This window comes from Chelonia mydas, chromosome 1 (assembly GCF_015237465.2).
Source record: "Chelonia mydas isolate rCheMyd1 chromosome 1, rCheMyd1.pri.v2, whole genome shotgun sequence".
NCBI lineage: Eukaryota > Metazoa > Chordata > Testudines > Cheloniidae > Chelonia > Chelonia mydas.
The window spans coordinates 95724320-95751724 of NC_057849.1; the positions used below are offsets into that span (position 1 = coordinate 95724320).

Below are 27405 nucleotides of genomic sequence, written 5' to 3' on the forward strand. Positions count from 1 at the left end.
ACACCAGTATTGATTGCCAATGGAACACAAAAGGACCTGAACGTCTCACTTGGTGAATTCTTTTACTCAGCAAATCTAAAAGCGTCACATCAATGGGAAAAAAGCTGCAAGTGTGAATTAAATAGCCTCATTTTCCATCTCATTTAACATTTTTCAGGAACTGAAAAATCCACCCAGGACAAGAAAGGCAACAATACTTCCCTATATAGCCTCACTTACTGCCTATAATTTATTCATTTATTTCAATTTTTTTCTGAATCTATCTCAGGCTCTTTGCGCTGTTCAAAGACATTTTATACAAGCTATAAGGTTACTCACCTGTAAATGGAGTTCTTCCAGATGGCTTCTACACATTTGTTTTTGGGATGCACTATCAGTGCAGCTTGGACTAGTGGAACCTTAGAGAAGCAATGCCCACTAAAGTGCTCTCATGCCCTCTGCACCTCCCTTTGCAACGCCAAATGTTTGAAGAGCAAAACTATGAAAGGGGGTGTAGCATACCAACCATCTTAGTTCTTTCCACTGCTCCTCAGATTGAAAGTTCAAATTAGGACTCCAGGGAAGAGAGGAAGTTGGGGTGGAATGTGAATATGCAGATGTCATTTCATAAATTCTGTTCACAGGGGAGTAACCTTCAGTTCTTCAAATGGCCTCTGCACATTCCCATTCTAGGGAGTTTGGCAATCAGAACTCTTCCCTCCAGACAGTGGGTCCTATTTAAATAAATAAAGATTATAATACTTCTTTATCAAATTATGCATCTGGCCTATGCCAGACCCAAGGAATAACACTTTGTAAAAGTATGAATCAAGTTCCAAGTGCCCGCTCTACAAATTTCTAATATGAGGGTATGTCTAAGGAAGGCCATCAAAACAACCTTTACCCTAAACAAGGGTGCTCTAAAACCTCCTGAAAGAAGAACAGTGGTGTGTTTACCACACTGTTCAATATAGAGTTTAATGGATTTAGGAAGGCATTGGGATGTGATTGCCTGGTCTTTATTCTTTTCCCCACAAGAGACAAGCAGTCTATGTGATTTTCTTGTATTCTTTAGACCTATTCAAATATAAGGCTAATGCTCTCTTAGCATCCATGGTGAATTGCTAACTTTCCCTACAGTGAAAGTGAGGCCTAGGAAATGAATCCAAAATGCCAACTACAGGAAAAATACTGACAAGTTTATGGACTGGTTGTGGTGACATGCTTTTACCACCTCTCAGAAAAATTTCAGATGTGAATGGAAGACCACTTTATCTTTGTGAAAGGCTCTAAAGGGGGGTTGCAATCATGAGAGCCTGAAGCTCACTCATTCTTCTAGCAGATGTACTATAAAGGCTTTGATAAAGCCTATCTTAATTGAAAGAGGGGGAAAAACAACAGAAAATGTGGAAATAGCAGAAGTGCTAAATGACTTCATTTCAGTTTTTACCAAATGTCAGTAGCATTGGATGTCTAACATAGTAAGTGCAAGTGAAAATGAGGTAAGATCAGAGGCTAAATAAGGAAAGAATAAGTTAGAAATTACTTAGGCAAGTTAAATGTCTTCAAGTCACCATGGCCAGATGAAATACATCCTAGAATACCCAAGGAGCTAACTGAAGAGATATCTGAGACAGGAGAGATTCCAGAGGACTGGAAAAGAGCAAATGTAGTCTATAAAAAGGGAAATAAGGACAATGGGGACCTATAGACCAGTCAGCTTAACTTCAGTACCCAGAAAGATAATGGACCAATTAATTAAGCAATCAATTTGTATAAGGTTACTCATCACCTTACTAGAAGATAGTAAAGTGATAAGTAACAGTCAGCATGGATTTGTCAAGAACAAATCATATCAAAACAACTTAATAGCTTTCTTCGATAGGGTGACAGGCCTTGTGGATAGGGCAGAAGCTGTAGATGTGGTATATCTTGACTTTAGTAAGGTTTTTAATACTGTCTTGCATGACCTTCTCATAAAAAAACTACAGAAATACAAACTAGAAGGAACTACTATAAGATGGGTGCATAACTGGTCAGAAAACTGTTCCCAGAGAGTAGTTATCAGTGGTTCACAGTCATGACGGAAGGGCATATCGAGTGGGGTCCCACAGAGATCAGTTCTGGGTCCGGTTCTGTTCAATAGCTTCATCAAGTTTGTGGATGATACCAAGCTGCGATGGGTTGCAAGTGCTTTGTAGGGTAGGATTAAAATTTAAAATGATTTGGACAAACAGGAGAAACGGTCTGAAGTAAATAGGATGAAATTCAATAAGGACAAATGCAAAGTTCTCCACTTACAAAGGAACAATCAGTTCAACACACACAAAATGGGAAATGACTTCCTAGCAAGGAGTCCTGCAGAAAGGGATCTGGGGGTCATAGTGGATCACAAGCTAAACATGAGCCAACAGTGTAACACTGTTGCAAAAAAAGCAAACACTATCCTGGGATATATTTAGCAGGAGTGTTGTAATCAAGACACAAGAAGTAATTCTTTCGCTCTCCTCCCCACTGATTAGGCCTCAACTGGAGTATTGTGTTCAGTTCTGGGTGCCAGATTTCAGGAAGGATGTGAACAAATTGGAGAAAGTCCAGAGAAGAGCAACAAAAATGATTAAAGATCTAGAAAACATGACCTATGAGGGAAGATTGAAAAAATTGGGTTTGTTTCGTCTAGAGAAGAGAGAGAGAGAGGACATGATAAGTTTTCAAGTACATAAAAGATTGTTACAAGGAGGAGGGAGAAAAAATGTTCTTGTTAACCTTTGACGATAGGACAAGAAGAAATGGGCTTAAATTGCAGCAAGGGAGGTTTAGGTTGGACATTAGGAAAAACTTCCTGTCAGGGTGCTTAAGCACTGGAATAAATCGCCTAGGAAAAACTTCCTGTCAGGGTGGTTAAGCACTGAAATAAGTTGCCTAGGAAGGTTGTGGAATCTGTATCATTTTTTAAGAGCAGGTTAGATAAACACCTGTCAGGGATGGTCTAGATCGGGGTGGACAAACGACGGCCCCCGGGCCGGATCCGGCCCCTCAGGACTTTGGATCCGGCACCCGGGATTGCCACCCCGTGACGCTGCAGGCCCCACGCCGCTCTAAGAAGTGGCTGGCACCACATCCCTGGGGTCCCGTGGGGGGAGGGGAGAGGCAGAGGGCTCCGTGCATTACCCTTGCCTCCAGGCACCGCCCCCCGCAGCTCCCATTGGCCGGGAACAGGAAACCGCGGCCAACGGGAGCTTCGGGGGAGGTACCTGGAGGCGTGGCAAGGGCAGCGTGCGGAGCCCTGTGCCCCCCCACTCCCCCAGGGGCCGCGCAGGGACGTGGTGCCAGCCACTTCCTGGAGTGACGCGGCGTGGTGTGGGGCCAAGGCAGGCATGCAGGGAACCTGCCCTGGCCCCATGCGCGCTGCTGCCACCCCGGAATCGCTTTAGGTAAGCGGTACCAGGCCAGAGCCCAAACCCCTCCTGCACCCCACGCCCCAACTCCCTGCCTTAAGCCCCCTGCCTGCACCTTGCACCCCTCCTGCACCCCAACCCCCTGCCCTGAGCCCCCTCATACACCCTGCACCCCTCCTCTGCCCCAATACCTTGCCCTGAGCCTGTTCCTGCACACTGCACCCAAACACTCTGCCCCAGCCCTGCATACAATTTCCCCACCCAGATGTGGCCCTCAGCCCAAAAAGTTTGCCCACCCCTGGTCTAGATAATACTCAGTCCTTCCATGATTGCAGGAGGCTGGACTAGATGACCTCTCAAGGTCCTTTCCAGTTCTATGAGTCTATGATTCAGGTTAGGGGGGATCATGCAGTATTTGAACTTTCTGATGAAAGAATTAAGCTTCTCAGGGTTTAGAATGGGTCAGAGACCTCCATCTTTCTATGGGACCTGAAAGTACCTGAAATAAAATCCCTTCCCCCAATTTGTCTATGGCACCCCATTCTAGTAGTGAACTAACTTTAGATGTTAGAAAGTTCTCATAACAATAACTGCAGAAGAGAAATGGAGAAGAAGGTTGGGGAGAGGGACAGTGTTGAACTGAACAAAGCTACTCTGTTGGAAAGTTTCCAAGATCCATCAGTCTCTGGTGATAGTACACACTCTATGTGCAATGGAGAGGAAAAGTCAGATTCCCTGAAAGCCCCTGTCCTGTCCAAATAGAAGGCCAGGCTCTTCTCACGTCAAGCGTATGGAGGATAGCTTCCCTATTATCCTCATGAGGTTTGGGATAAAACGCTGGAAGTTGAATAATCTGATTAAAGTGAAACACGTAAGTCACCCTTGGGAGTGAACTTTCGATGTGGTCTAAGTGTGACCTTGTCAGGGAAGAACACAGTAAAAAGGGTATGCGCCATGAAACCTGCTATCTCCTCTATCCCTCTTGCAGTGGTGATGGCAATGAGGAAAGCCATCTTCATGGAAAGGTGAGTTAGTGAATAAATGCCATGGGTTCAAACAGTGGACTAGTTAGTCCTCTTAACGCTAGGTTGAGATCCCATTAGGGAGTGGGAAGCCTGGGTTGTAGGAAGAGGTTTGCTATGCCTTTAAAATAAATCTCTTCATAGTTGGGTGGGAAAAGGTTGAGTATCCTTCTATCTGCTGATGGAAGGCTGCAATTGCTGCCAGATGAACCTTCCATACTAGAAGAATACTAGAGAATACTTCCATACTAGAGAATCCCAATTGCTTTGAAGTCAACAGGTAGTCTAGGACAACTGGTAGGGTGGCTGCAATAAGCGTGACACCCTTGGACTGGCACCAGATCTGGAATCTCTTCCATTTCTGAAGGTAGGTATGACGAGTAGTTCCCTTCCTACTGTGTACTAGCACCTCCTGTACCTCCTCAGAACAAGATGTCTCTATGTACTGGAACCATGAAGGAGCCATGCTTTGAGTCACAGAACCCACAGATTGGGATGGTGAGTGCATCTCTCATTCTGAGACAAGAGATAAGGAATGATCAGGAGAGGCACTGGTGGACAAAATGCAGCTGTGACAGAAAAGGTCACCACGTCTGCAGGCCAGGTGGGAGAAAGCAGTATAATGTTTGCTTTCACTCTTCTTATTTTCAACAGGACCTTCAGTAATAAAGGGCAGGGGGGAAAAGGCGTAAAGAAGGCCCTTGTCCCAAAAAAGGAGGAGAGCACCTCCCATGGAGTGTCATCAAATCTCCACCCTGAAGCAGTACTGAGCACATTTCTTGTTCTGGGAAGTAGCAAACAGGTCTATTACTGGTGTCCCCCATTGTCAGAATATGTCGTGGAGTATCACCGACTCTATCTCCCATGTGGGAATTTGCGGTTGAGGCTGTCAACCGTCGTGTCACATATTCCCAGTGGATAGTCTGCTGATATTAGGACATAGTGTGAGATGCACCAGTTCCATAGTTTTAGTGCCTCTACACACACAGGGAATGAGACCAGGTGCCTCCCTGTCAGTTTATGTAATACATGCAGGCCACATTGTCCATCATGACTTGTGTGTCTCTCTCTGATCAGTGAGAGGAAGTCAGCGCACACGTTTCTGACCTCTGAGCTCAAGCAGGTTGACGTGGAGGTATGTCTTGTCCATCTGTCCTGTATTGTGCAACCATTCAGATGGGAACTCCATCCTATGAGGGATACATCAGGGATCAAGAATAGAGATGGGGAAGACTGTACTATCTCTATTCAGAAGGAGAGACTGAAAAATATCTGATGTTAAAAAAGTGCCTTGTCTGAATGGGGTTGAGGCCAGCTCCTGTGAATTCTAGCCTCTATACCAATGTTAAGGTTGGTTTTTGTTTGTTGATCTGTAGGCCCAGATTCAGAAACATGTGGCCTGAGTGATTCGTTGAGCCTTCGTGAAGGACTATGCCCTGAGAAGGCAATCATCCAGGTAAGGATAAATTGTGATGCCTTGAGAGCATGAGTGGGCTGCCACTACTGAAAGGACCTTGGAAAAAACCCTGGGGACTGATGAGAGTCCAAAAGGGAGAACTCTGTACTGGTAGTGGTCCTGCCCAGCATGAATCTGACGTAACACTTGTGACTCGGTATGATGGAAATGTGGCCGTATGCATCTTGAAGGTTGAGGGTAAAGAACCAATCTCCTTCCGCTAATGCTGGAATGATTGTTGATAGGATGCACATCTTGAATTTCTGCACTTTGACGTATATGTTGGGTGATCTGAGGTCCAGTATGGGTCTTCAACCTCCCTTTTTCTTTGATAACAGGAAGTAGTGAGAGTAGAAATCTTTGCCTTAGATGTATGCGGGTTATCTCAAGTGCCTATATACAAACGCAAGAAGCCTGGGAAATAAGCAGGCAGAACTGGAGGTCCTGGCAAAGTCAGGGAATTATGATGTGATTGGAATAACAGAGACTTGGTGGGATAACTCGCATGACTGGAGTACTGTCATGGATGGGTATAAACTGTTCAGGAAGGACAGGGAGGCCAGAAAAGGTGGGGGAGTTGCACTGTATGTAAGGGAGCAGTATGACTGCTCAGAGCTCAAGTATGAAACTGCAGAAAAACCTGAGAGTCTCTGGATTAAGTTTAGAAGCATGAGCAATAAGGGTGATGTCGTGGTGGGAGTCTGCTATAGACCACCGGACCAGGGGGAAGAGGTGGACGAGGCTTTCTTCTGGCAACTTGCAGAAGCTACTAGATCGCACGCCCTGGTTCTCATGGGCGACTTCAATCATCCTGATATCTGCTGGGAGAGCAATACAGCAGTGCACAGACAATCCAGAAAGTTTTTGGAAAGGGTAGGGGACAATTTCCTGGTGCAAGTGCTGGAGGAACCAACTAGGGGCAGAGCTCTTCTTGACCTGCTGCTCACAAACCGGGAAGAATTAGTAGGGGAAGCTAAAGTGGATGGGAACCTGGGTGGCAGTGACCATGAGATGGTCGAGTTCAGGATCCTGACACAAGGAAGAAAGGAAAGCAGCAGAATACAGACCCTGGACTTCAGAAAAGCAGATTTTGACTCCCTCAGGGAACTGATGGGCAGGATCCCCTGGGAGAATAACATGAGGGAGAAAGGAGTCCAGGAGAGCTGGCTGTATTTTAAAGAATCCTTATTGTGATTACAGGGACAAACCATCCCGATGTGTAGAAAGAATAGTAAATATGGCAGGCGACCAGCTTGGCTTAACAGTGAAATCCTTGCTGATCTTAAACACAAAAAAGAGGCTTACAAGAAGTGGAAGATTGGACAAATGACCAGAGATGAGTATATAAATATTGCTCAGGCATGTACAAATGAAAACAGGAAGGCTAAATCACACCTGGAGTTGCAGCTAGCGAGGGATGTTAAGAGTAACAAGAAGGGTTTCTTCAAGTATGTTGGCAACAAGAAGAAAGCCAAGGAAAGTGTGGGCCCCTTACTGAATGAGGGAGGCAACCTAGTGACAGAGGATGTGGAAAAAGCTAATGTACTCAGTGCTTTTTTTGCCTCTGTCTTCACGAACAAGGTCAGCTCCCAGACTGCTGCACTGGGCAGCACAGCATGGGGAGGAGGTGGCAAGCCCTCTGTGAAGGAAGAAGTGGTTCGGGACTATTTAGAAAAACTGGACGTGCACAAGTCCATGGGGCCGGATGCGTTGCATCCGAGAATGCTAAAGGAATTGGCGGATGTGATTGCAGAGCCATTGGCCATTATCTTTGAAAACTCATGGCGATCGGGGGAAGTCCCGGAAGACTAGAAAAAGGCTAATGTAGTGCCAATCTTTAAAAAAGGGAAGAAGGAGGATCCTGGGAACTACAGGCCAGTCAGCCTCACCTCAGTCCCCGGAAAAATCAGGGAGCATGTCCTCAAGGAATCAATTCTGAAGCACTTAGGAGGAGAGGAAAGTGATCAGGAACAGTCAGCATGGATTCATCAAGGAAAAGTCATGCCTGACTAATCTAATTGCCTTCTATGATGAGATAACTGGCTCTGTGGATGAGGGGAAAGCAGTGGACGTGTTATTCCTCGACTTTAGCAAAGCTTTTGACACGGTCTCCCACAGTATTCTTGTCATCACGTTAAAGAAGTATGGGCTGGATGGATGCACTACAAGGTGGGTAGAAAGTTGGCTAGATTGTCGGGCTCAACGGGTAGTGATCAATGGCTCCGTGTCTAGTTGGCAGCCGGTATCTAGCGGAGTGCCCCAAGGGTCGGTCCTGGGGCCGGTTTTGTTCAATATCTTCATTAATGATCTGGAGGTTGGTGTGGATTGCACCCTCAGCAAGTTTGCAGATGACACTAAACTGGGAGGAATGGTAGATACGCTGGAGGGTAGGGATAGGATACAGAGGGACCTAGACAAATTGGAGGATTGGGCCAAAAGAAATCTGATGAGGTTCAAGAAGGACAAGTGCAGAGTCCTGCACTTAGGACAGAAGAATCCAATGCACCGCTACAGACTAGGGACCGAATGGCTAGGCAGCAGTTCTGCAGAAAAGGACCTAGGGGTAACAGTGGACGAGAAGCTGGATATGAGTCAACAGTGTGCCCTTGTTGCCAAGAAGGCCAATGGCATTTTGGGGTGTATAAGTAGGGGCATTACCAGCAGATCGAGGGACGTGATCATTCCCCTCTATTCGACATTGGTGGGGCCTCATCTGGAGTACTGTGTCCAGTTTTGGGCCCCACACTACAAGAAGGATGTGGAAAAATCGGAGAGAGTCCAGCGAAGGGCAACAAAAATGATTAGGGGTCTGGAACACATGACTTATGAGGAGAGGCTGAGGGAACTGGGATTGTTTAGTCTACAGAAGAGAAGAATGAGGGGGGATTTGATAGCTGCTTTTAACTACCTGAAAGGTGGATCCAAAGAGGATGGTTCTAGACTATTCTCAGTGGTAGAAGAGGACAGGACAAGGAGTAATGGTCTCAAGTTGCAGTGGGGGATGTTTAGGTTGGATATTAGGAAAAACTTTTTCACTAGGAGGGTGGTGAAACACTGGAATGCGTTACCTAGGGAGGTGGTGGAATCCCCTTCCTTAGGGGTTTTTAAGGTCAGGCTTGACAAAGCCCTGGCTGGGACGATTTAGTTGGGATTGGTCCTGCTCTGGGCAGGGGGTTGGACTAGATGATCTCCAGAGGTCCCTTCCAACTCTGATATTCTATGATTCTATGTATGGACACAGGTTCTATAGCTCCTATGCTGAGTAGACGGTTTACCTCTTGACGTAGTAGACTCTTGTGAGAAGGGTGTTTGGGAGGAGGGAGGGAGGAGAAATGGATGGCATATCCATTCTGGATAATCTCCAGCGCCCAATGTCGGAGATTATCTGTTCCCAGGTACTGCGGAATGGAGTAACAGTGTCGCCAAAAGGACGGGTGAGGTCTTCCAGCATGAGGTGGCAAGGAGAGTGTTCTACAGATGCCTCAACCAACCTGTCAAAACTGGCGCTTCAAGGTGAAGGCCTGAGATGAAGTCGGCTGACATTCCCACCGTTGGGGAACCTCGGTTTCTTCCTCTGTGGCTCGTAAGCTCTTTGTGACGAATACTAAGACATATATTGTGATGATCAGGGCTTAACCAGTGGCTGAGGGCTATACTTCTTGTAGGCCAGCATATATATCCCTAGGGATCAAAAGAATCACCCTCAAATCCTTCAACATGTGAAGAGATGTTGAAGTCTTTTCAGCAAATAAATTCGTCCCCTCAAAAGGAAGGTCCTCTTTAAGGAAGCTGGACAAATGCAGCCAAACAGCCCATCTTATAAGGCCAAGGAAATTGAGCGTGCCACCATGTTGGCCACATCTAATGCAGACTGGAGGGATGTTTTAGCCACCAACTGACCCTCATTGATTATAGCCTTAAGTTGATCTTTATGGGAGTCTGGAAGTTATTCAATAAAGGAACTAATTTCGTATAGTTCTGGTAGTCCTATTTTGCCAGCAAGGCCTGGTAATTTTCTACACAGAACTGGAGGGTGGCTGATGAATATGCCTTTCTGCCAAACAGGTCCAGATGTTCCCCATCTCTGTCACATGTGGTGGATTTAAACTGTTGCTGGCGGTCCCTAGAATTAGCTGCATTCACAGTGATGGAATTTAGAGGCGAGTGGGAAAAAGAGAAATTCCATATCCTTTTCCAGCACATAATACATTTTGTCCAGCCACTTGCATGTTGGCAGGACGGATACAGGGGTCTGCCATATGACTTTGGTGGGGTCCAGGAGTGCCTCATTAACTGGGAGGGCCACAATGGCAGAGATAGAAGAGTGAAAAATGTCCACCAATTTGTAGTGAGGCTCAGTCACTTCCTGCAACTGTATTTGCAAGGCTTCTGCCACCCTATGAGATAGGACCTGGAATGATTTAAAACCATCAGCCATGGATGGCGGAGGAGGCACCATCACTTTTCTGAGGATGACCAGAAATGAACTTGAGGAGTGTCTTCCTCCTCTGCCCCAACTTCCTTCCCCAGCTGCTCAGGGGGGTCCGAAGCTTTCAAAGCTGCAGCTGAAGGAGGATGCTGCCTTGCCTGTTGGTATGTCATACTAGGGGCCTGGGAGGCCTGCTGCCTCTGAGTCTGCCAAGAGTCCTAGTACAGCCACTGAGGGTAGGGAACCCATGGCAGGTACCACAGTTGGCCAAACCATGGAGGCTGAGAGTCAGTGGATGATACAACTGGTGCCCATAGTGAAGTAAGGCCCCATATGGCAGGTAAGACCAGTGGGAACCCAAGTCCTGTTGCTCACTTTCCAACTCCGATGATGAGAAAGGTGGTGCACGGCAAGGAGATGTCTGTCAGCAAGTCCAGTGCTCTGGGAGAACTTGGTACAGGGGTGAGTCCTGTGTGCAGGACACCAAGAGATCTGTCACACACCAGAAATTAGGCGGTGTGGATGGTATTGATACCAATGGTGTTTGTCGGTGCTGAGAAGCTTGTAGTGATGGAGTCGGAGATGCAAACCTAGCCATATGGTCTGCTGGTGTCACTTGCACCAGGGTCAGTGCCAGTGCCAATGTCCATGCCAGTGTACCTTTGCCCAGGGTGGATCTTCCATGGCTTTCATGCCTCTGAGGTATCAGTACTTCTTTGCCCATACCCATCAGGTCTTTAGGCAGACCGACTTACTCTGTCGACTTGGTACCACGCATGTCCTGGGTACCAGCATTAGGCGGCTTCAGTGCCTTCAGCACTGATAGAGCTGGAGATTGTTCCAAGCTCGATCAGGACTCGCTATAGGGACTCACAGACTCTTTATTAGTGGTCTTGAGTGAGTTGTTCATCTCCTAGGGATCATCTGCCTTCGAAGTAGAAAGGTGCGGTGAGAGTTCTTGTTGGAATTCTGGGGCATGAAGGGCTGACTCCATGAGCAGGAGTTTGAGCCTTAACTCTCTCTTTCCTGGATCTGGATTTCAGTTGCTGGCACCAACCACACTCTTGTGGATTGTGCTTTTCTCCCAAGCAGTGAGTGTCCGTCAGTCAATGGGATAGGTTCCTTGCTAATGAAGCACTTTTTGAAGCCTGGAGAGCGAGAGTTGGTAGGCAAACCTTTTCTTCTTTTCTTCTTTCTTCTTCTTCAAAAAACAAAACAAAGGAAAAGGATTCAAGGGAAGATAAAATTTACAAAACTAAAAGTGTTAACAATCTCCAGCCAGGAGCAGTTGAGAAGAGGGAATGCCTGAAGAGGGAATGCCTCTGCATGCTGGCAAACCTCGTGGCAGGTTAGGAGCAGCGCATGTGTGCGTGGGACAGACTGCTACCAAAGTTTCCGATCAGTGGCTAAGGGGATACTACTCTAAGAAGAAGCTAATGTTGTGCCGATATTTAAATAGGGTAGAGCAGGACAAATTCCAGGGGCTCTTTACAGGGCCCCTGGGTTGGGACCTGGAGTAGTGGGTAGGCCTGGGTCCGGACCTGGAGTAGTGGGTAGGCCTGGGTCCCTCCACCAGCCAGTGGGGAAGTGGCCTAAGACCCGAAAAGGAACAAGACTCTTTACTAGAATCCCAAGAAAGGGGCTAGATTTAAAGTGGCACAAGAGGGGCTGAAGAGAGAAGGCATTCTCCAGAAGGAGGGGCTGAATCCCACTTGAGCCAGAGAATAGGAAGACTTGTGCTTGTGTTTGTTTTGGACTTGAGTACCTCAGAAGGGTTTCACTCATGCATATTGACTGTGTGACTTGGCTGGAGGCTACCGAGCCAGGTTGTCAGCTGACAGGGGGTACCAGGAGTGGAGGGAGAGTGCAGGGTTGCACCCAGTCAATAGGAGGCGCTCACAAGAGGTGAGTGTGCCCTGTCACACCAAGTGTTTATGCTCAGGAGGATCCAATGTATGCAGAATCATTATGACTGGTCCCTGCAGTTTGGCTACAGAAAAGAAGACTGATATCTGCACTGGGACACTGATGAGCTTTTTAATCCAATCAGGGGTTGCAGCTGGGTCTGCCCTCCCAGATATAGGTGCTGACTCTGTGGGTGCTCTGGGGCGGAGCACCCACGGGGAAAAAAATAGTGGGTGCTCAACACCCACCGGTGGGCCTCGCCTATCAGCACCTCCTGCCCGTCAGTGGTAGCTGTTCAGTGGTGTGGAGGAGTCACTGTGGGGAGGAGTGGGGGCTTGGGAGAAAGGGTGGAGTTAGGGCAGAGCCTGGGGCACAGCAGGGGGTCGAGCATGCCCCAGAAACTGAGGAAGTTTCCACCTATGCTCCCAGAACTTATGGATCCGTGCACTTCAGTGCTGGAAAGTTTAGCTGGTAATGCTTCCTGCAACAGCATAGCTTGGAAGAAATTCTGATGCTCCTTTCTGGGCCTGGTAAAGGCGCTGATTATGGAGCAAGAGTGAGAGAGAGAGGCCACACAGCACAAACATGCATCTAAAGCAATAAATGAGCAGGGAGTAAGTGTATCTCTTGAAATACAGTTTCTTTGTCTTTGGTTTCAATATATCACATCTTCAACCCTCATCCTCAATACACCTCTGCCCAACTGGCCTAAAAAGATCTGGGGGCTTTCGCAATGTGCCTGGAAGATTAAGAAACCTGACTTTGCCAACTAACAAAGTATCAGACAACTCTTCACAAAAGTCTCTCCTCTCTGTTTCCATCACCGACCCAAATCTGCCATTTACAGCAGGGATTCCCAAACTAGTGTGCTTGACGTTTCATAAGCTTGACATTTCATCAATTCTCTCGCTCACTAGAAATAACAATTGGAATACTTGGGTTTTGTGGTGCTCTTTTTTGCATATTGGTTGTATTAAACTGCAGGAGCATAATATTCTGCCTTGAATACGGAAGGCTGACATGCGAAACAAGTGTATGTACTGTATAGTAGTGAACAGAGCCGCAATCCAGAAAAGCACTTAAGCATCTGCTTAACTTTAAAGATGTAACCCGTCCCCTAACACAATAGTGCATAATTTTGGAGGTAATTGATCTGTTGACATATGTTGCAAATTTATTTCAGAGAAACTGAGACCATTAGTTTTTATATTGCTATATGTTAATTTTAACATTTAAGTGGCAAAGTTTAAGACTGAATGGGTGATGATAACTAGTTGGGATAAAAAGCAAATGCTGCCATGTAATGGGGGGAACTAGCTACATACCCATAATGTGTACTCGCACGCTAACTTTCAGAGAGATTTAAAAATATTTGTTTAGGTGTTAAATGTGGCAAGTTTTAACCCTTTCAATCTTGCATATCTAATTGTTTTAACATATGTTTATGTCCTGTAATATGACAATTCTATATACAGCCCAGATCTGCTTTATCCAAAGTGCCAGATTTAACATATTATTTACCCCTCCTCCAGATCACCGAATGAAGGTGTAAAGATGCACCAGATGTGATATGCAACATATCTTCCTGCGCTGCCAGGATATTTCCCTCTGACTTAATACACTGCATTTTATTAGAACCTTTTGTTTATTGTCCTTTGACCAGTTTTCCATGCATGTGATATCACTCCTGTCCAAGGAACCTAGAAATGTTTGCAGTGGAAAAACATGGAATTTGCATTTTTGCAGAGAATCTTTTAGCTTTTACATTTTGTGAAAAAATAAAAACATTAACTATTTACTAAATTTTACATAAAGTACCAGTGTCACTTATTCCGGAGATTCTCAAACTGGGGGCCACAGAATGCATTCTAGGGGGTGCTGAGAAGCTGGTGGTGGCAGCAGCAAGGAGAGTGGCAGCTGCTGGCTGGGCACCCAGTGCTGAAGGCAGCACCGCCGCCAGCAGCAGCGCAGAAGTAAAGGTAGCATGGTATGGTATTGCCACCCTTACTCCTCCATTGCTGCGGACAGTGGTCCTGCCTTCAAAGCTGGAGAGCAATTCTATTAATTTTATCATGACTGATGGCACTGGTAGGCTTTGAACCTGATTAAAAATGGCAAATATATCAAGAACATTGTGTTAAACTGACTCCTCTACATATTTTGGCTAGGGAAACTAAAGTTCAACATTTCATTTTTAATGTGTAAAAACAGATTTTTAATTGTTTTTTCCCCAAGAGAATTGTTCTTTTTTTAAAATCACAGAGAACTGGGATCCCTGCTCAAGCCCCAGCCATTTTGAATATCTATTAAATACAAGTGTGTGACAATGTATCAATCAAATGTTTCAACAAATTTCATACAGATTGCTCTGCCTAAATCCCTTTTTATCCACTAACTTTGTAATTGATTACATACAAAAATGATCAAGTTTCTCAGACATGATTTTTAATTTCTGCCCAAAATTCCTCACTGCTATTGATTCCATTACTCTCACGATTTCTCTCTCAGTACCGGTTGTATCATCTTACCAAGTTTTAAAATTAGACTTACCAGAAGACTATTAGGTCTTTTTATCTTTTAAAAATAAAGCTTTCATGTTTGTGTTTTTTCCAACCCTGTAGTACCTTGCCTAGTTCAACACTCTTCATAAGTAATTGCCAATGGGCTGGGACACAAATCCACCCGCCATAATTTATATACCTCCAGTTTTCCAGCTCCCAACTTTGCATTTCCTTACCTGTTTTTAATATTAAAAGTACACTAATAGGAGCATTTTTATTTCCTAATTATCTATCTAACTTATTTTACTTTTAGAATGCTGACTTCAATCTAAGTATTTCAGCCATATTTATCATAATCATTTATTTGATCTTTGTCATTAGCTTACAGACTGACTTTTTCCACTAGAATTTGCTCTCCCCCACTTATATTAGTATTCATTTTAGTACTCATTCCACTTAAAAAAATTAGGTACTTTGGATAATACTAACTCAGCAGCACTTACGGGCTGTGTAAAAGTTTGTTTTCGTCCCCTTCTTCTATTATACCCCTCTCCCTCCCTCCCTCTCCTCCTCCCTTTGAGTAGCCCATATGAAGTCACACTGGCTGCTGCTTGTTGCTGTTTAATTATGGTGAAGTTTAGGATGATGATTTCTGCTCAGTAGTGAACTGATGATCCTGTATCCTTTAAGTCAGTGGGAATTTTTCTACCAACTTCTGAGAGAGGAGAACTGGGCCCTAGAATATTTTTATTTTCCACCATACATTTTCTTTAACTCTCAGACCCATGAACTCCTGGATGCTAAGAACCAAATAATCAATATGCTGAATTCAAGTAATTAAAATAGTCACATACACCACGCTTTTCTATTACCCTCCTGTTCTTAATAAATGTCTTATTGCCAGAAGTAGGTCTAGGGATAGCTTGTCCTCTTGTGGGAGTCTCTACATCCTCAATCATACAACTGTTCTCTATATAAAATTTAGGTGATAAATATAGCTAAACATGGATTCAGATTTATTCTCAATAGATGTCTACATTGTGAGTCACCCATGATTATTAATTAGTGGGGCTTCAATCCTGTAAATCTGCCCTTTATTTCTTTCCATATTATGCATAACTAGTATTTTTCTTTTAATTTTGCTATTTTAATCAACACTGCAGTATTTATATACACATAATCATTGTGTTTTGTGACCATGTGAGTCTAATTATTTTATGATAGAGTACTTCAGGGTATTAGGTTCACCAGAGTCATCTGATGGTCCAAGAATACATTCAACAAGAGTTATGAGTGGAACAATTTTTTTTCCACAGAAATAAGTGTTTCTAGAGTAAATATTCACATGCAACAATTAGCTTCACCACAAGCATCTGGGTAAGCAGAAATCCTTCTTAGTAAGACTCACTTCTTGCACTCCTGTCCCTCTTGAATTCCCTAAATAAGCTCCATTTCAGAGCCCTCACACAGGGTAGAAACCTCCCCAAAAGAGAAGGGAAAATATGCTGAGCATTCTCTATGATCTCAAGGTCACACCATACCATATATCAGACAGACAGGCTCAGCAATGTCAGACATTGTCTCTAGCAGCATTGTGTACTGGGGCAGCTATATTTGAAGCCAAAATGAGCTTTAAGCAGTCATGTAAAGGGGATGCTGCTGCACAAAATAAGATGTCACTGTGGCAGAAGAGCCTCTACCAAGGAGCAGCTGAAGAGTAAGTCTTTGCATTACGAAAATTAATGTGTTAATAAGAAGATTACAATTATATTTAGTACAAGGTGTTTGATTAAAACATGCTTTTTAAATACTTACCTCTTTGCTTATAAATTGTTAATTCTCGTACAGTTTCCAAAAACTGCCAAAACTTCTCATTATCTTCTTCTGCAATAAATTCACTGTTTAAAAATAAATAACATTAATTTGTCCATATATGATTTTGTTCAAGTGTACAGCACAGTAAAATCTACACGATGCTACTTTTAAATTATATAGCAATACAGGAGTGCTATTAAACTATAGTCTTGCAACCTTTTATGGTAAAATAATGAACGCTGACCTAGTTGTATCTTTTTCAGTTAAAGTAAGTCAGAACCAAATGCTTTCAGTGTGACTCAAGCTCAGCAATCAGATATGCAGAGTAAAATTAAATAAGTTGGATCTATTCCTGTAAAAGGTACTAGTCAATTTTATTTTTGTTTCACATACATGTCAACATACAAAATATACATTTTTTTATACATATTTGCTTTGCAAAAATGAAAATGCACATTTGATCAATTGAGAATTTTTAAATAGTTACAAACTGTATCAGTGACAATAACCTAGCTGGAGATCCACGAGTGGTCTCCAATCCACACAGAGCCTTAAAGATGGATAGATGGTTACCACCACAATAGTGGAGGACAGTTATTAGTTTTATTGCAAAGAACTGAAGTCCTCTCAGTTTAACTCAGGTCACTCTTTCTAATCACACTTTATTGTTAAAAGGACATCAACTGAAAATTTACCTATTATTATTACTACTTTGTTTCCAATGTTTCTAGATGAAGAGCTGTAAACGTACAAAGCAGTCAATTAATCAGTTTCCCTTTTTTATGAGTCTCTTTCACACACTAAGAGGAGAGATAAAAGTTATAAAAATGGCAAAGTAGGATTGTAAATCCACATTTAGTGATAGAGGCACTAAGGGCATATATGGTATTGGAAACTAAATTTAACTAATTTTTTGAAACTGAGGCGATTTCAAGCTTACAGTATCACTTTAAGTGTGCTGGTTTTGTTTTATTAATGTTAAAACTATACACATTTATCCACCCTCTGCTGACTCCTTGATATGCCTTTGCTGCATTTGGGAGGGGAAAGTTATTTTACTAGGAAGATGGTGTTTTTCAGCATTATGTAAATTAGCTGGTTGTTGCTCCTCAGTTTGACCTGCAAAACATGCGACCAGGGGAAAATATAACAACTTTTATATACTATACCTTAAAAATTATATAGTTTGTTAATTTATACAACCATAGCGCTATATAAATAGCCAACAGCATCCATTTATGCCCCTTAAAGATGCGAACTGCTATGCCAGTGGGAAGTATTAGGGCAGATATCTCTCAATTAAGAGACCACAGCCACATTTCAAGCCTTAAATCAATCATTAACTATTAGGGATTAGGAGATGCTTTTTCCGGGGGGTTAGATGAGAAAAGGAGGCAAATAATCTCATGATGCACGTTCCTCATGCAGGTTTAAGAGTAGCAGCCGTGTTAGTCTGTATCTGTAAAAAGAAAAGGAGTACTTATGGCACCTTAGAGACTAACAAATGTATTAGAGCATAAGCTTTCGTGCGGTACAGCTCATTTCATCGGATGCATACTGTGGAAAATATAGTGGGGAGATTTTATAGACACAGAGAACATGAAACAATGAGTGTTACCATACAGACTGAGTCACTCTTGTTACAGTCTGTATGGTAACACCCATTGTTTCATGTTCTCTGTCTATAAAATCGCCCCACTATATTTTCCACTGAATGCATCCGATGAAGTGAGCTGTAGCTCACGAAAGCTTATGCTCAAATAAATTTGTTAGTCTCGAAGGTGCCACAAGTACTCCTTTTCTTCCTCAAACAGCCACCTATAACGGCATCTTCAGTCGAGTATCCTCTTTCTGATACAGAGCATACGGCTGATCTAGTATGGTGGCAATTCCCTCTTTTCTCTTCCCAGCAGTAACTACTAAATTGGGGGTTACTACTGAGAGGCTGAGGCGTCTCAAAAGGAGCATCCACAATTACTGGACAACCACGAAAACTTGCCCCGCTCAAGACAAAACTCGTGTTATAGGGGTCCTCGTCCTCCCGCTCGAGGGGGAAGCGGCACCGGAGAGCGAGAGTCCCCGTCGCGGAAGCCAGGAATCCCCTATGCCCCACAGGCCGCGTCCGCCCCCGGAGCCGGGCCCCGCGGCGGGGGAGCGTGTTACCCGCACGCACCTCGCCTCCAACAGCAGGGAGGTCGCCGGCCACTTCGCCGCCAGACGGGCCGTCACGGCCTTGGGGGAGGCTGGGGCCCCGCACCGGAGCGGCCAGGCGCACAGCAGCAGCAGCAGCAGCGCCGCGGCCATGGGGACAGACGGAGAACGGGCTGCCGGGGAAGCGGGGCGCGAGGGCACAGCCGGGCCCCCGCCACGCAAGGGAGTAACGCTGCGGAAGGGACAAGCCGCGCCAACGCAGCGCTTTTACCGACCTCCCTCCCACCTCTCGTCCCCGACCCTGTTGATTCATAAACGAGCTCCGCCTGCGAGCCCCGGCACCCTGCCCCCAGTGGCCTGGAGATGCGCTCTCTCTCTCGCTATTGGCCACCCAGAGGACCAATCAGAGCAGCCAGCCTAATGACCTGCGTGGCGAACACAGGCGCCAGCTCCTCAGCGCCGGTAGGCGGCGCTCGGAGGGGGGCTGGCGCGAGAGGCGGGGCCAGGCTCGCGCGCCGCATGGACTGTTAGGCGGGGACCGTTTGCTTCTTCACAGCTGCCGGCGCGAGCTGCCTCCTCCACGGCTCGGCGATTGGGCCAGTTAACTCCCCCCCCCCGCCACAAGGGGAAAGGGACGTGGAGGGGGGGGATGCTCCCGACCAGCAGGGCTGGCACCCCCACCAGATGGTCTGTCGCCAGTGGGGCACAGCACGCTGCCCACCCACCCCCATCCCGCGCGTGCGCTGAACCTGAGGGGACCCGTTATTTACATCGGCTGCAAAGGATCGTTTAGGCGGAGTTGATGGAAAGTTATTTGCACCAGGCGGTTGCAGTCTGGGGGCGGCTCTCCCCTTCCCAAACGTGGCAAAAGGGAAGAGGGGTCCCCGCTTCTTAGACAGGAGGTTCAGAGTGTTGCCAACTCTAATGATTTTTTTCATTGCAAAACTCGGCGGGGCGGGGGGGGGGGGGGGAAAGCAGGGTTCAGTTGTTGAGAGGCAGTCTGAGAATCTCAGCTCTCATTTAAAAAAAATACGTTTCTAGCCCTCGTGATTGTGGACAAAGTATGAAAAGGTGAAGCAAATTATGCCTAAGAGACTCAGAAAGACAAAGGGAAAAATTAAAATGCATTATTTTTAAAGCCAGTCTCATGATTCTGCGGGTCTGACTCCAAGTTCTTGAATTCCTGATGCTGGCAGTACTGTCCACAGAGGGGCCAGGGTCCGAAAAAGCTACTGATTTACACGAAATAAAGACAGGTTTCAGAGTAACAGCCAAGGAATTCCACAACCTTTTAACTAGCATACATATTTGTGTCCCTCATTTTGGGTCTTGGTCACACATTGTGTCCTACATTTGGGCTTTGGTAGGCTGAGAGGTATGTGGACAGCCAACATTGCCATGACCATAATGGCAATCATCAATTTAATATCTCACAGACATACCACCTTTTAAATCTATTTCAGCCACAACATTTTTAGTGTGGGTTTTCAGACCTCATTGGTCCCATAATCTGACAGTTTTGCCAACTCGCAAATTGTATTGTGTGTTTTTTAAGCCCCAACATTTGGAGTTATTTGATTAGGTGCGAATCTCACTTCTATTTTTTTAAAAAGTTTCTGGCCATCATGATTATGGGGAAAACTGTGAAAACACAAATCCTGAAAGATTCAAAAAACAGAAAGCAAATAGAAAGAAACCAAAATATATTATTTGTTTCCAAGTCAATCTTGTGATTTTCTGGGGTCTAATTCATGATTGTTTTAACACTTTGGGTTGGCAATAGTGCATCTGTGTGCAAAAATTAGTTGAAATTGTCTGTCTGGACTCAACTATACCTATTTTTTTGTTATCTGTTTGATAAGTGTTTTTTATTTGAGTACTAAAACCTAAGTACTGTCAAGTGGGAAAAGGTTTTGTACTGCTGTCTCAGCTGTCCTGAGGCATCTCTGTTGTTTAATATTTATATAGCAGTAGCACCAGAGACCACAATGAAGATCAGACAACATTGTGAAGGAGGCTGTAAAAAGAAATTCAAAGATGCAGTCTATACCCCAAACTACCTACAACCTAGGGCCCAATGCTGTGAACAATTATGCGCATGCTTAGCTTTAAGTAGTTCATACTTCCCAACATTCTCAGAATGAAAACCAATGGATTATAGATTTGCATATATCTGCATAAATTTACATTTTTGGATACATTTAATAGCTCCATACCAGAGTACAGAGATGGTGGTTGGGGATGGAGTGGGAAGAGACAAAGAGACTCTAGCACTTCATTCTGTCCCCCTTTGTACTGTCAACATCAGCATTTCATTCTCTTCTCCCACTCTTCCCTCTCTGCCAAAGAAAATATTTAATTCTTCTTTTCTCCAACACCAGTTTCATTCCAAAAATACCCACAGCCCAATTTATATTTTAAAATACATCCTGTTCTCCACTGTCAACCATAACTTTCATTTAGAAAAAACACACACGCTTTTTTCATTTTTAAAACACCCCCACATTCTTTCCCCTCAAAATTTTTTTAAAGATACTTTCAATTTCTGCCACCTCACAAAAATGTTGTTTGAAATAGAAGCCCACCTCAGATCCAGTCTCATAATTTAAAAATATACACTCCCCAATCCAATCTAATTTTAAAAAAAAACCCACCATCCTCGTGAAATACAATCAGTTTTATTATCCACACTGCAAACCTCCCCCTCCCATACCAGTTCTATTTAACCCGGCTATGAAGGGGACTGGAGTTCTGCTCCATTTGCTTACAGACCAGGACCACATATGGGACCACTGAACAGCTCTGACTGGCTTCCCTGCCCCAAGAGAAAAGGGAATGGGCAACCATATTAGACATTTATTGTATTCGAGGTTTTTTTCTGCCCTGTAGACAGATCTACAGAAGAGTGTGAAAAACTATAGCCTGAAAAACTATAGAATACCAGAGGAGTTAGAAGATCTGGTAATTCCATTCAGGTCAATAGGACTTCTCATCTGCTTAAAGCCAGGCACATGTGTCTTTATAGAATCAGGGCCTAAGAAGGCAGATGACGTGCTAGGAGAGGGATACAATCAAATGTGTAAAGATTGGTGGAACATTAGTATTTTTAATTATTATAAACAAATTAAAGTAACTGCCAGCTATTCCTAACTGGCACCCCAATCTATCCATCATTAGCTGGCTGGTTCTTTAGAAGTATCACAGCCAAGATAGGTCTGAATGTTATACCAATAAAATAAAAACCAGCAGGATCTTATTAAAGGGGAAAAGGCAAAATACCACATTTATTGTGAATACAGAAAGAATCATAGTAAACAGTTAGTTATAGCTATAACATTCCATTCAATCTCATATTTATTCACACACACACACACACACAGACAGGTTCTGCCAGGTTGTTATCATAGTTACCAGCCTTAGAGTTGCTCATGCCAAGCCACTGGCCAGGTGGCCTGGACACAAGGAGGAAGCAGGACCTTGTCGGATGCTCATCTGATGCTCCTGGAAGTTGGTTTGCAGAATCAGACCCCAAAGTTCTCACTTTCTAGAGTCCATTTTTATAGGAATTTCTTCCTATGCCAGTCTATGGGAATTGCTTCATCATGCTGTTGCTGAATCAATCAGCAGATAGCACATTCCTGACGGCTCCGTGCTGCCAGATATTATCTTGTTCTTTGGTTCTCCCATTCTTGAGGCTGTTGGGTGGATTCCAGTCTGCCCTCCGGGTGTCCTCTGGTTATTTCCACTTGACGCCTTCTTCAGCTAATGGACACTGGATTCTTAGGCTGGCACCTCCCTGATCATTCTGTTATTATCCACACCAAGCATCCATCCACATACATCCTCTATCTCTATTTTAATCACAATTGTTAACAAAGCGAGATGAATACAACAAAAGGGCAGGGAGTCTCTGGGTGCTGTTTCTATTGTTACAGAGTATTGCTTTGAGTCTCTCTCTGTGTAAGTAGTTGTTGTTACAAAGAATTGCTTTGAGAAATGTACTAACACAATTAGCAGCTTGCAAGTTTCACACATAGAGGGAGAGAAACAGTACCAAAAACCAAGAGACCTCTTATTAGTAATACCTTGGAATTTAAACTATGGGGAATCAAACTCATTTGTGATTTTAATACAGAACTTCTTTAATATGATCCAACATGAAGAGCAATTTGAAAGAAGGATGGGTATGGGTTTTACAGATAAAATCTTTGTTTGGTTTTCATGTTATAAATTTATATTAGGGAATCTGGAACCTTCCTTCCTCTCATGTTTTGGGAAACACATTTTTGGGTTTGTGTAGTTTTTGGTCTTGCTCCCACGAAATTTATTGTACTGCACCATATTATTAATTTGGTTAAAGTAAGGATTTCTAGTATAAGTATTGGCAGTACAGTCATCTCAGTGGTATCAGCTTTTCTCCATGTGAGATTTAATTTATATAAGTTCATTTCATACTTGATATATAGTCTATATTTTTGCCCTTTTTAATATTCCTGGAATGATTACTTAAGCTATATCAATCGTTATCAGGATGTATAATTTCTTTACATGTGGTATTTTCAACCTCAATACACTATCTTTGATCTTCTAATTTTGTATTATTCTAAATATCATCAGTGTTTCTAGTGCAAGGTCAAATAAGTGAAATGTAGCATCCTGTAGGATTGTAATATGTATCAGTTCATGGTGACAGATGCACTCTACTCTACCAACTACTTTTTATATATGAAACATGATGGTCACCTTTTGATAGTTTATATTTATTAGGTTGATGAAAATTCTGCCTGAACGTAAATTTTTAATAGATTGCATCCTTTCCATCTCAAGTTGTTATCTTGTTAGATTTTATAAGGTACTGTAGAGATGAATGAGTGAGGTCAATAAATTCTCTCTAGGTTATGGAAGTATAAAGATATCCATGAACTCAGTGGCTGCAGAAAGTGGTGTTTGTGGATTAATGAGTAGTTCTGAACCAGTGATCCAGTATTTGAGTGTGTGCTGTGCTGTAGGAAATATTTGGCCCAACTGTCCTGTCTGTTAGGACAGTAGTCTCCAAACTGGGGTGCGCGCAGCAGGAGTGCCGCTGGACGGCACTCCGCCGTTTTTTTTCTTTGGCGGCAGCTCGGCATGTCCATGGCTGGTGTTCCCCTCTGGCAGCGCGTCTGCAGCAGGTCTTCCAGTCTTCTTAGGTCTTCCAGTCTTCTTCTGTCAGCTGCGCGTCTGCTCCAGGTCTTCCGGTCTTTTCCATCTGTGGCAGGTCTTCCGGTCCTCTTCCGTCAGCGACGCGTCTGTGGCAGGTCTTCCAGTCTTCACCCTGGGGGTGCGTGAGCCAAAAAGTTTGGAGACCACTGTGTTAGGATACCATACTCCTCCATCAGTTTTGCTACAGTCTTTACAAAAAACTAAAAGAAGAGTTGGAATAGGTGAACCTCTCCGCTACCAGTTTAGAAGCATTTATGGAACTGTGATACCAGGCTGCATGAATGGCAACTGGAATACAAGAGTGACCTGCCTGCCTCCCACACTTAACCTAGGCTTAGCCTTCAGTCCTGAGCAAGCTCAGCCTTCGGCAAGCCTATGCAGACTGATACAGTATGGCCCTGATTATTCCCAGGCAAGTGAGAGTGCAGAAGATAGGAGAACCTCTCCTTCAATTGTGGAGGAGCAAGACATCAGTATTCATGCGTTATGTCAAACCCCCTGCTAGCCTGATGTCAGGAAAAAGACTACCCACACACCCAGTAGGGGTCCTAAGCCCTGTACCACCAGGGAGAAACCTGAAGATTGTTAAACCAGGAATCTCCATCCATCTCCACTTCCACAGATTCCCTGCAACTGCAGATCTTGCAGGTTGGGCAGGTCTTTCCCATATGGTGGGCCTTGCTTTACTCAGGAGCAGGTCCCCGGTCTTCCAGTACACCTAAGGTTACCCCAGTTCTGGTAGAAACAGGAGAAGGGTCTCTACTGGCTTTGGGCCTAGTTACACAGGAGACCGCACTGCTGGAAGTGATGATTGGGGAACACTGGGAAGTCCTATGCTTTAACCATATTTCCTCGCTGCATTTCACCATGATAGTTGAAGCATCCTGGCTAATCCGTCACGATCCCCATGTTCTGTGGTTCCAATTTCCTTCCCATCAAGCTTCTGTAGCGAGAGTCTTACCTTCTCATTCAAGAATTTGGAATGCTGGAAACCAAACTGAGGATTCTGCTCCATTAACGCGGATGTTTCCCCACATGGTGACCACCCTATTGGCCAGAAATGCCAACACTGCATGATGAACCATGTGTTTCTGCAAAGTACCTAGACTTTCAGGATGTCTTTAAAAAGCAGAACTCAGACTCACTATTCCTGCATTGTGTTTACAATTGACCCATTGACTTTCATCTTGAAACCAAAGTTCCATTTGGGTGTATATATTCTATGTCTGAACCAGAGCTAGCAGCATTAAGGGAATACCTTCAGGAAAACCTAGATAAAGGTTTTATCTACTACTTTACCTTCCCTGTAGGCTCCCCAGTACACTTAGTTGTTGTTCTTGTTTTTACACAAAAGTGTGCAGCTCTAAGGGCACTCAAACAAATAACAATATCTAATCGGTATCCCTTACTGTTAATCCCAGCACTCTTGGGCTGAATATGGCTTGGATGTTAACCAAACCAGACCTTAAAAGAGCATATAACCTAGTTCAAATCAGAATGGGGGATAAGTGGAAGACAGCCTTAAGAATTAGGTATGCACACTTTGAATATTTGGTAATGCCCTTTGGACTCATCAGTGCTACCGCCACTTTCCACCACCTTGTCAAAGACATATTTGGAGATATCCTAGACCAGTTAGTGGTGGCATAGCTTGACAATATTTTAATCTACTCCAGTGATCAAGCAAGCCACAACCATCATGCCCTTGAAGCTCTTACATAATTGCACCAGCACAGGTAGTATGCAAAACTGGAAAAGTGCATATCTGATCAATCATCTGTCAAATGTTTGGGGTTCATCTTGTCATCTGATGAACTATGGATGAATTCTCAGAAAGTATCAGCAATTTGGGATTGGACAGAATCCAGAGCATTCACGACATCCAAAAATGCATGGGGTTTGACAACTTTTACAGAAGATTTATTCCAAACTTCTCAGAGGTCACAGCCCCAATAACTGCCATCCTCTGTAAACCTGCAAGATTTCACTGGCCTGCAGAGGCCCACCAAGACTTTGAATGTGTGAATATAGCTTTGATGTCTGCCCCAGTGATGGTCCACCTTGATCTTGACTAACCCATGATCCTTGAGGCTGATGCCTCTGATGTCGCCATCCAGTAGTACTATCCCAAAGAATGGGGCCCATTGTGTGTATTTTTCACAAAAAATTACTCCAGCCGAACATAATTATGAAATAGCAGATAAGGAGTTACTTGCTATCAAGGCTGGATTTGAGACAAGGTGACACTATATTGAGAGGGCCAAACACCCCATGCTAGTCTTAATAGATCATAAGAATCTAGAATATCTATGATCTGCCAAGGCACTAAACCAGGGGAAGTTATATTGGGCCCTATTCTTTTTAAGATTCAATTTCACACTCACATACCACCCATGCAACAAGAACAGAAAGACTGTTCATGGAAAGGGGAATATTAATAGAACCTGCAAAACCCTGAAGAATCATCACCAGGCATATTAAAACCACATCATTTCATTTATGGATCTGTAGCCCTAGACTTTCTTAGCAAATGTCCAGCAGCCCTTCCAAATTATTTTTTTTAAACTCATAAGCTCATCCAAGGAGGGTCTCCCAAGTACTACCTTACATCACTATTTTTGGGTCAATGACCACCTCCATGTCAACAGCCACCTACACGTCCCCAATGCTCCTCCGAGATGAGGTGCTGTGCATATATCATGACACCCCCTTGGCAGGTCACTTTGGACAATTCAAGACTTTGCATGCTGTGGCACATTTGTTCTGGTGGCCACAAATGTGGGATGATGTCCAATCCTGTGACAGATTGTGCTAGAACAATGTGCTAGAACAAAAACGCTCTTGAGCAGACCTTGTGGCCTCCAAATGTGAGGTCTGTCAGGGGTGCCTGGACATAAATGGGAGTGACTCAGGTCATTCTCTTCTTTAAGTTTTGTCTAATGAAGATTCAGTCCTGCCTGGAATATTGGCAGAGGGATAGCTCAGTGGTTTGAGCACTGGTCTGCTAAACCCAGGATTGTGAGTTGAATCCTTGAGGGGCCATTCTGCCTCAGGCTGCTCTCCCAGCCAGCAGCACCACGAGCACTCAGGAGATGATGATAACTAGCAGTCATACTGCACCGTCTGCTGCCAGCCTACCCCTTGCTCCCTTGTGATAGCAATGGCTGACAATCATTTCGCGCCTTTTTCTGTGCAGGCGCCAAATTTCTGTCAGCATCGTCATTCACCCGCCGCTTCCGCTGCCACTCTGCTCTTCTGCAGACGCCATACCACGGCAAGCATGGAGCCCACTCAGATCACCGCGGCAGTTATGACTGTTCTAAACACCATGCATATTATCCATCAGTATATGCAGAACCAGAACCTGCAAAATCAGGTGAGTAGGCGATGGCAGCGCAGTGAGGAGGACATGGATACAGACTTCTCTCAAACTACGGGCCCCGGCAGTGTGGACATCATGGTGGTAATGGGGCAGGTTCATGCCGTGGAACGCCGATTCTGGGCCCGGGAAACAAGCACAGACTGGTGGGACCGCATAGTGTTGCAA

The 27405-nt window shown here is 44.4% G+C and overlaps 1 protein-coding gene across 2 annotated transcripts in view; it reads right to left on the reverse strand.

The window, feature by feature from the left end:
- Positions 1 to 18944, reverse strand: part of UGGT2 (UDP-glucose glycoprotein glucosyltransferase 2) — a 295296-nt gene extending 276352 nt beyond the window's left edge. Inside the window, exons 1-2 of one of the 2 annotated variants that reach the window (XM_037895931.2) lie at positions 18679 to 18944; positions 16506 to 16588 (exon numbers count right to left, since the gene is read on the reverse strand). In XM_037895931.2, the coding sequence (XP_037751859.1) occupies positions 16506 to 16588; positions 18679 to 18809 (214 nt within the window). In that variant the 5' untranslated portion in view covers positions 18810 to 18944. Of the gene's footprint in view, positions 1 to 505; positions 683 to 16505; positions 16589 to 18678 lie in introns of those variants that run through there. The other variant, XM_043534691.1, reaches the window with a different exon arrangement.
- Between the last annotated feature and the right edge of the window lie 8461 nt (positions 18945 to 27405).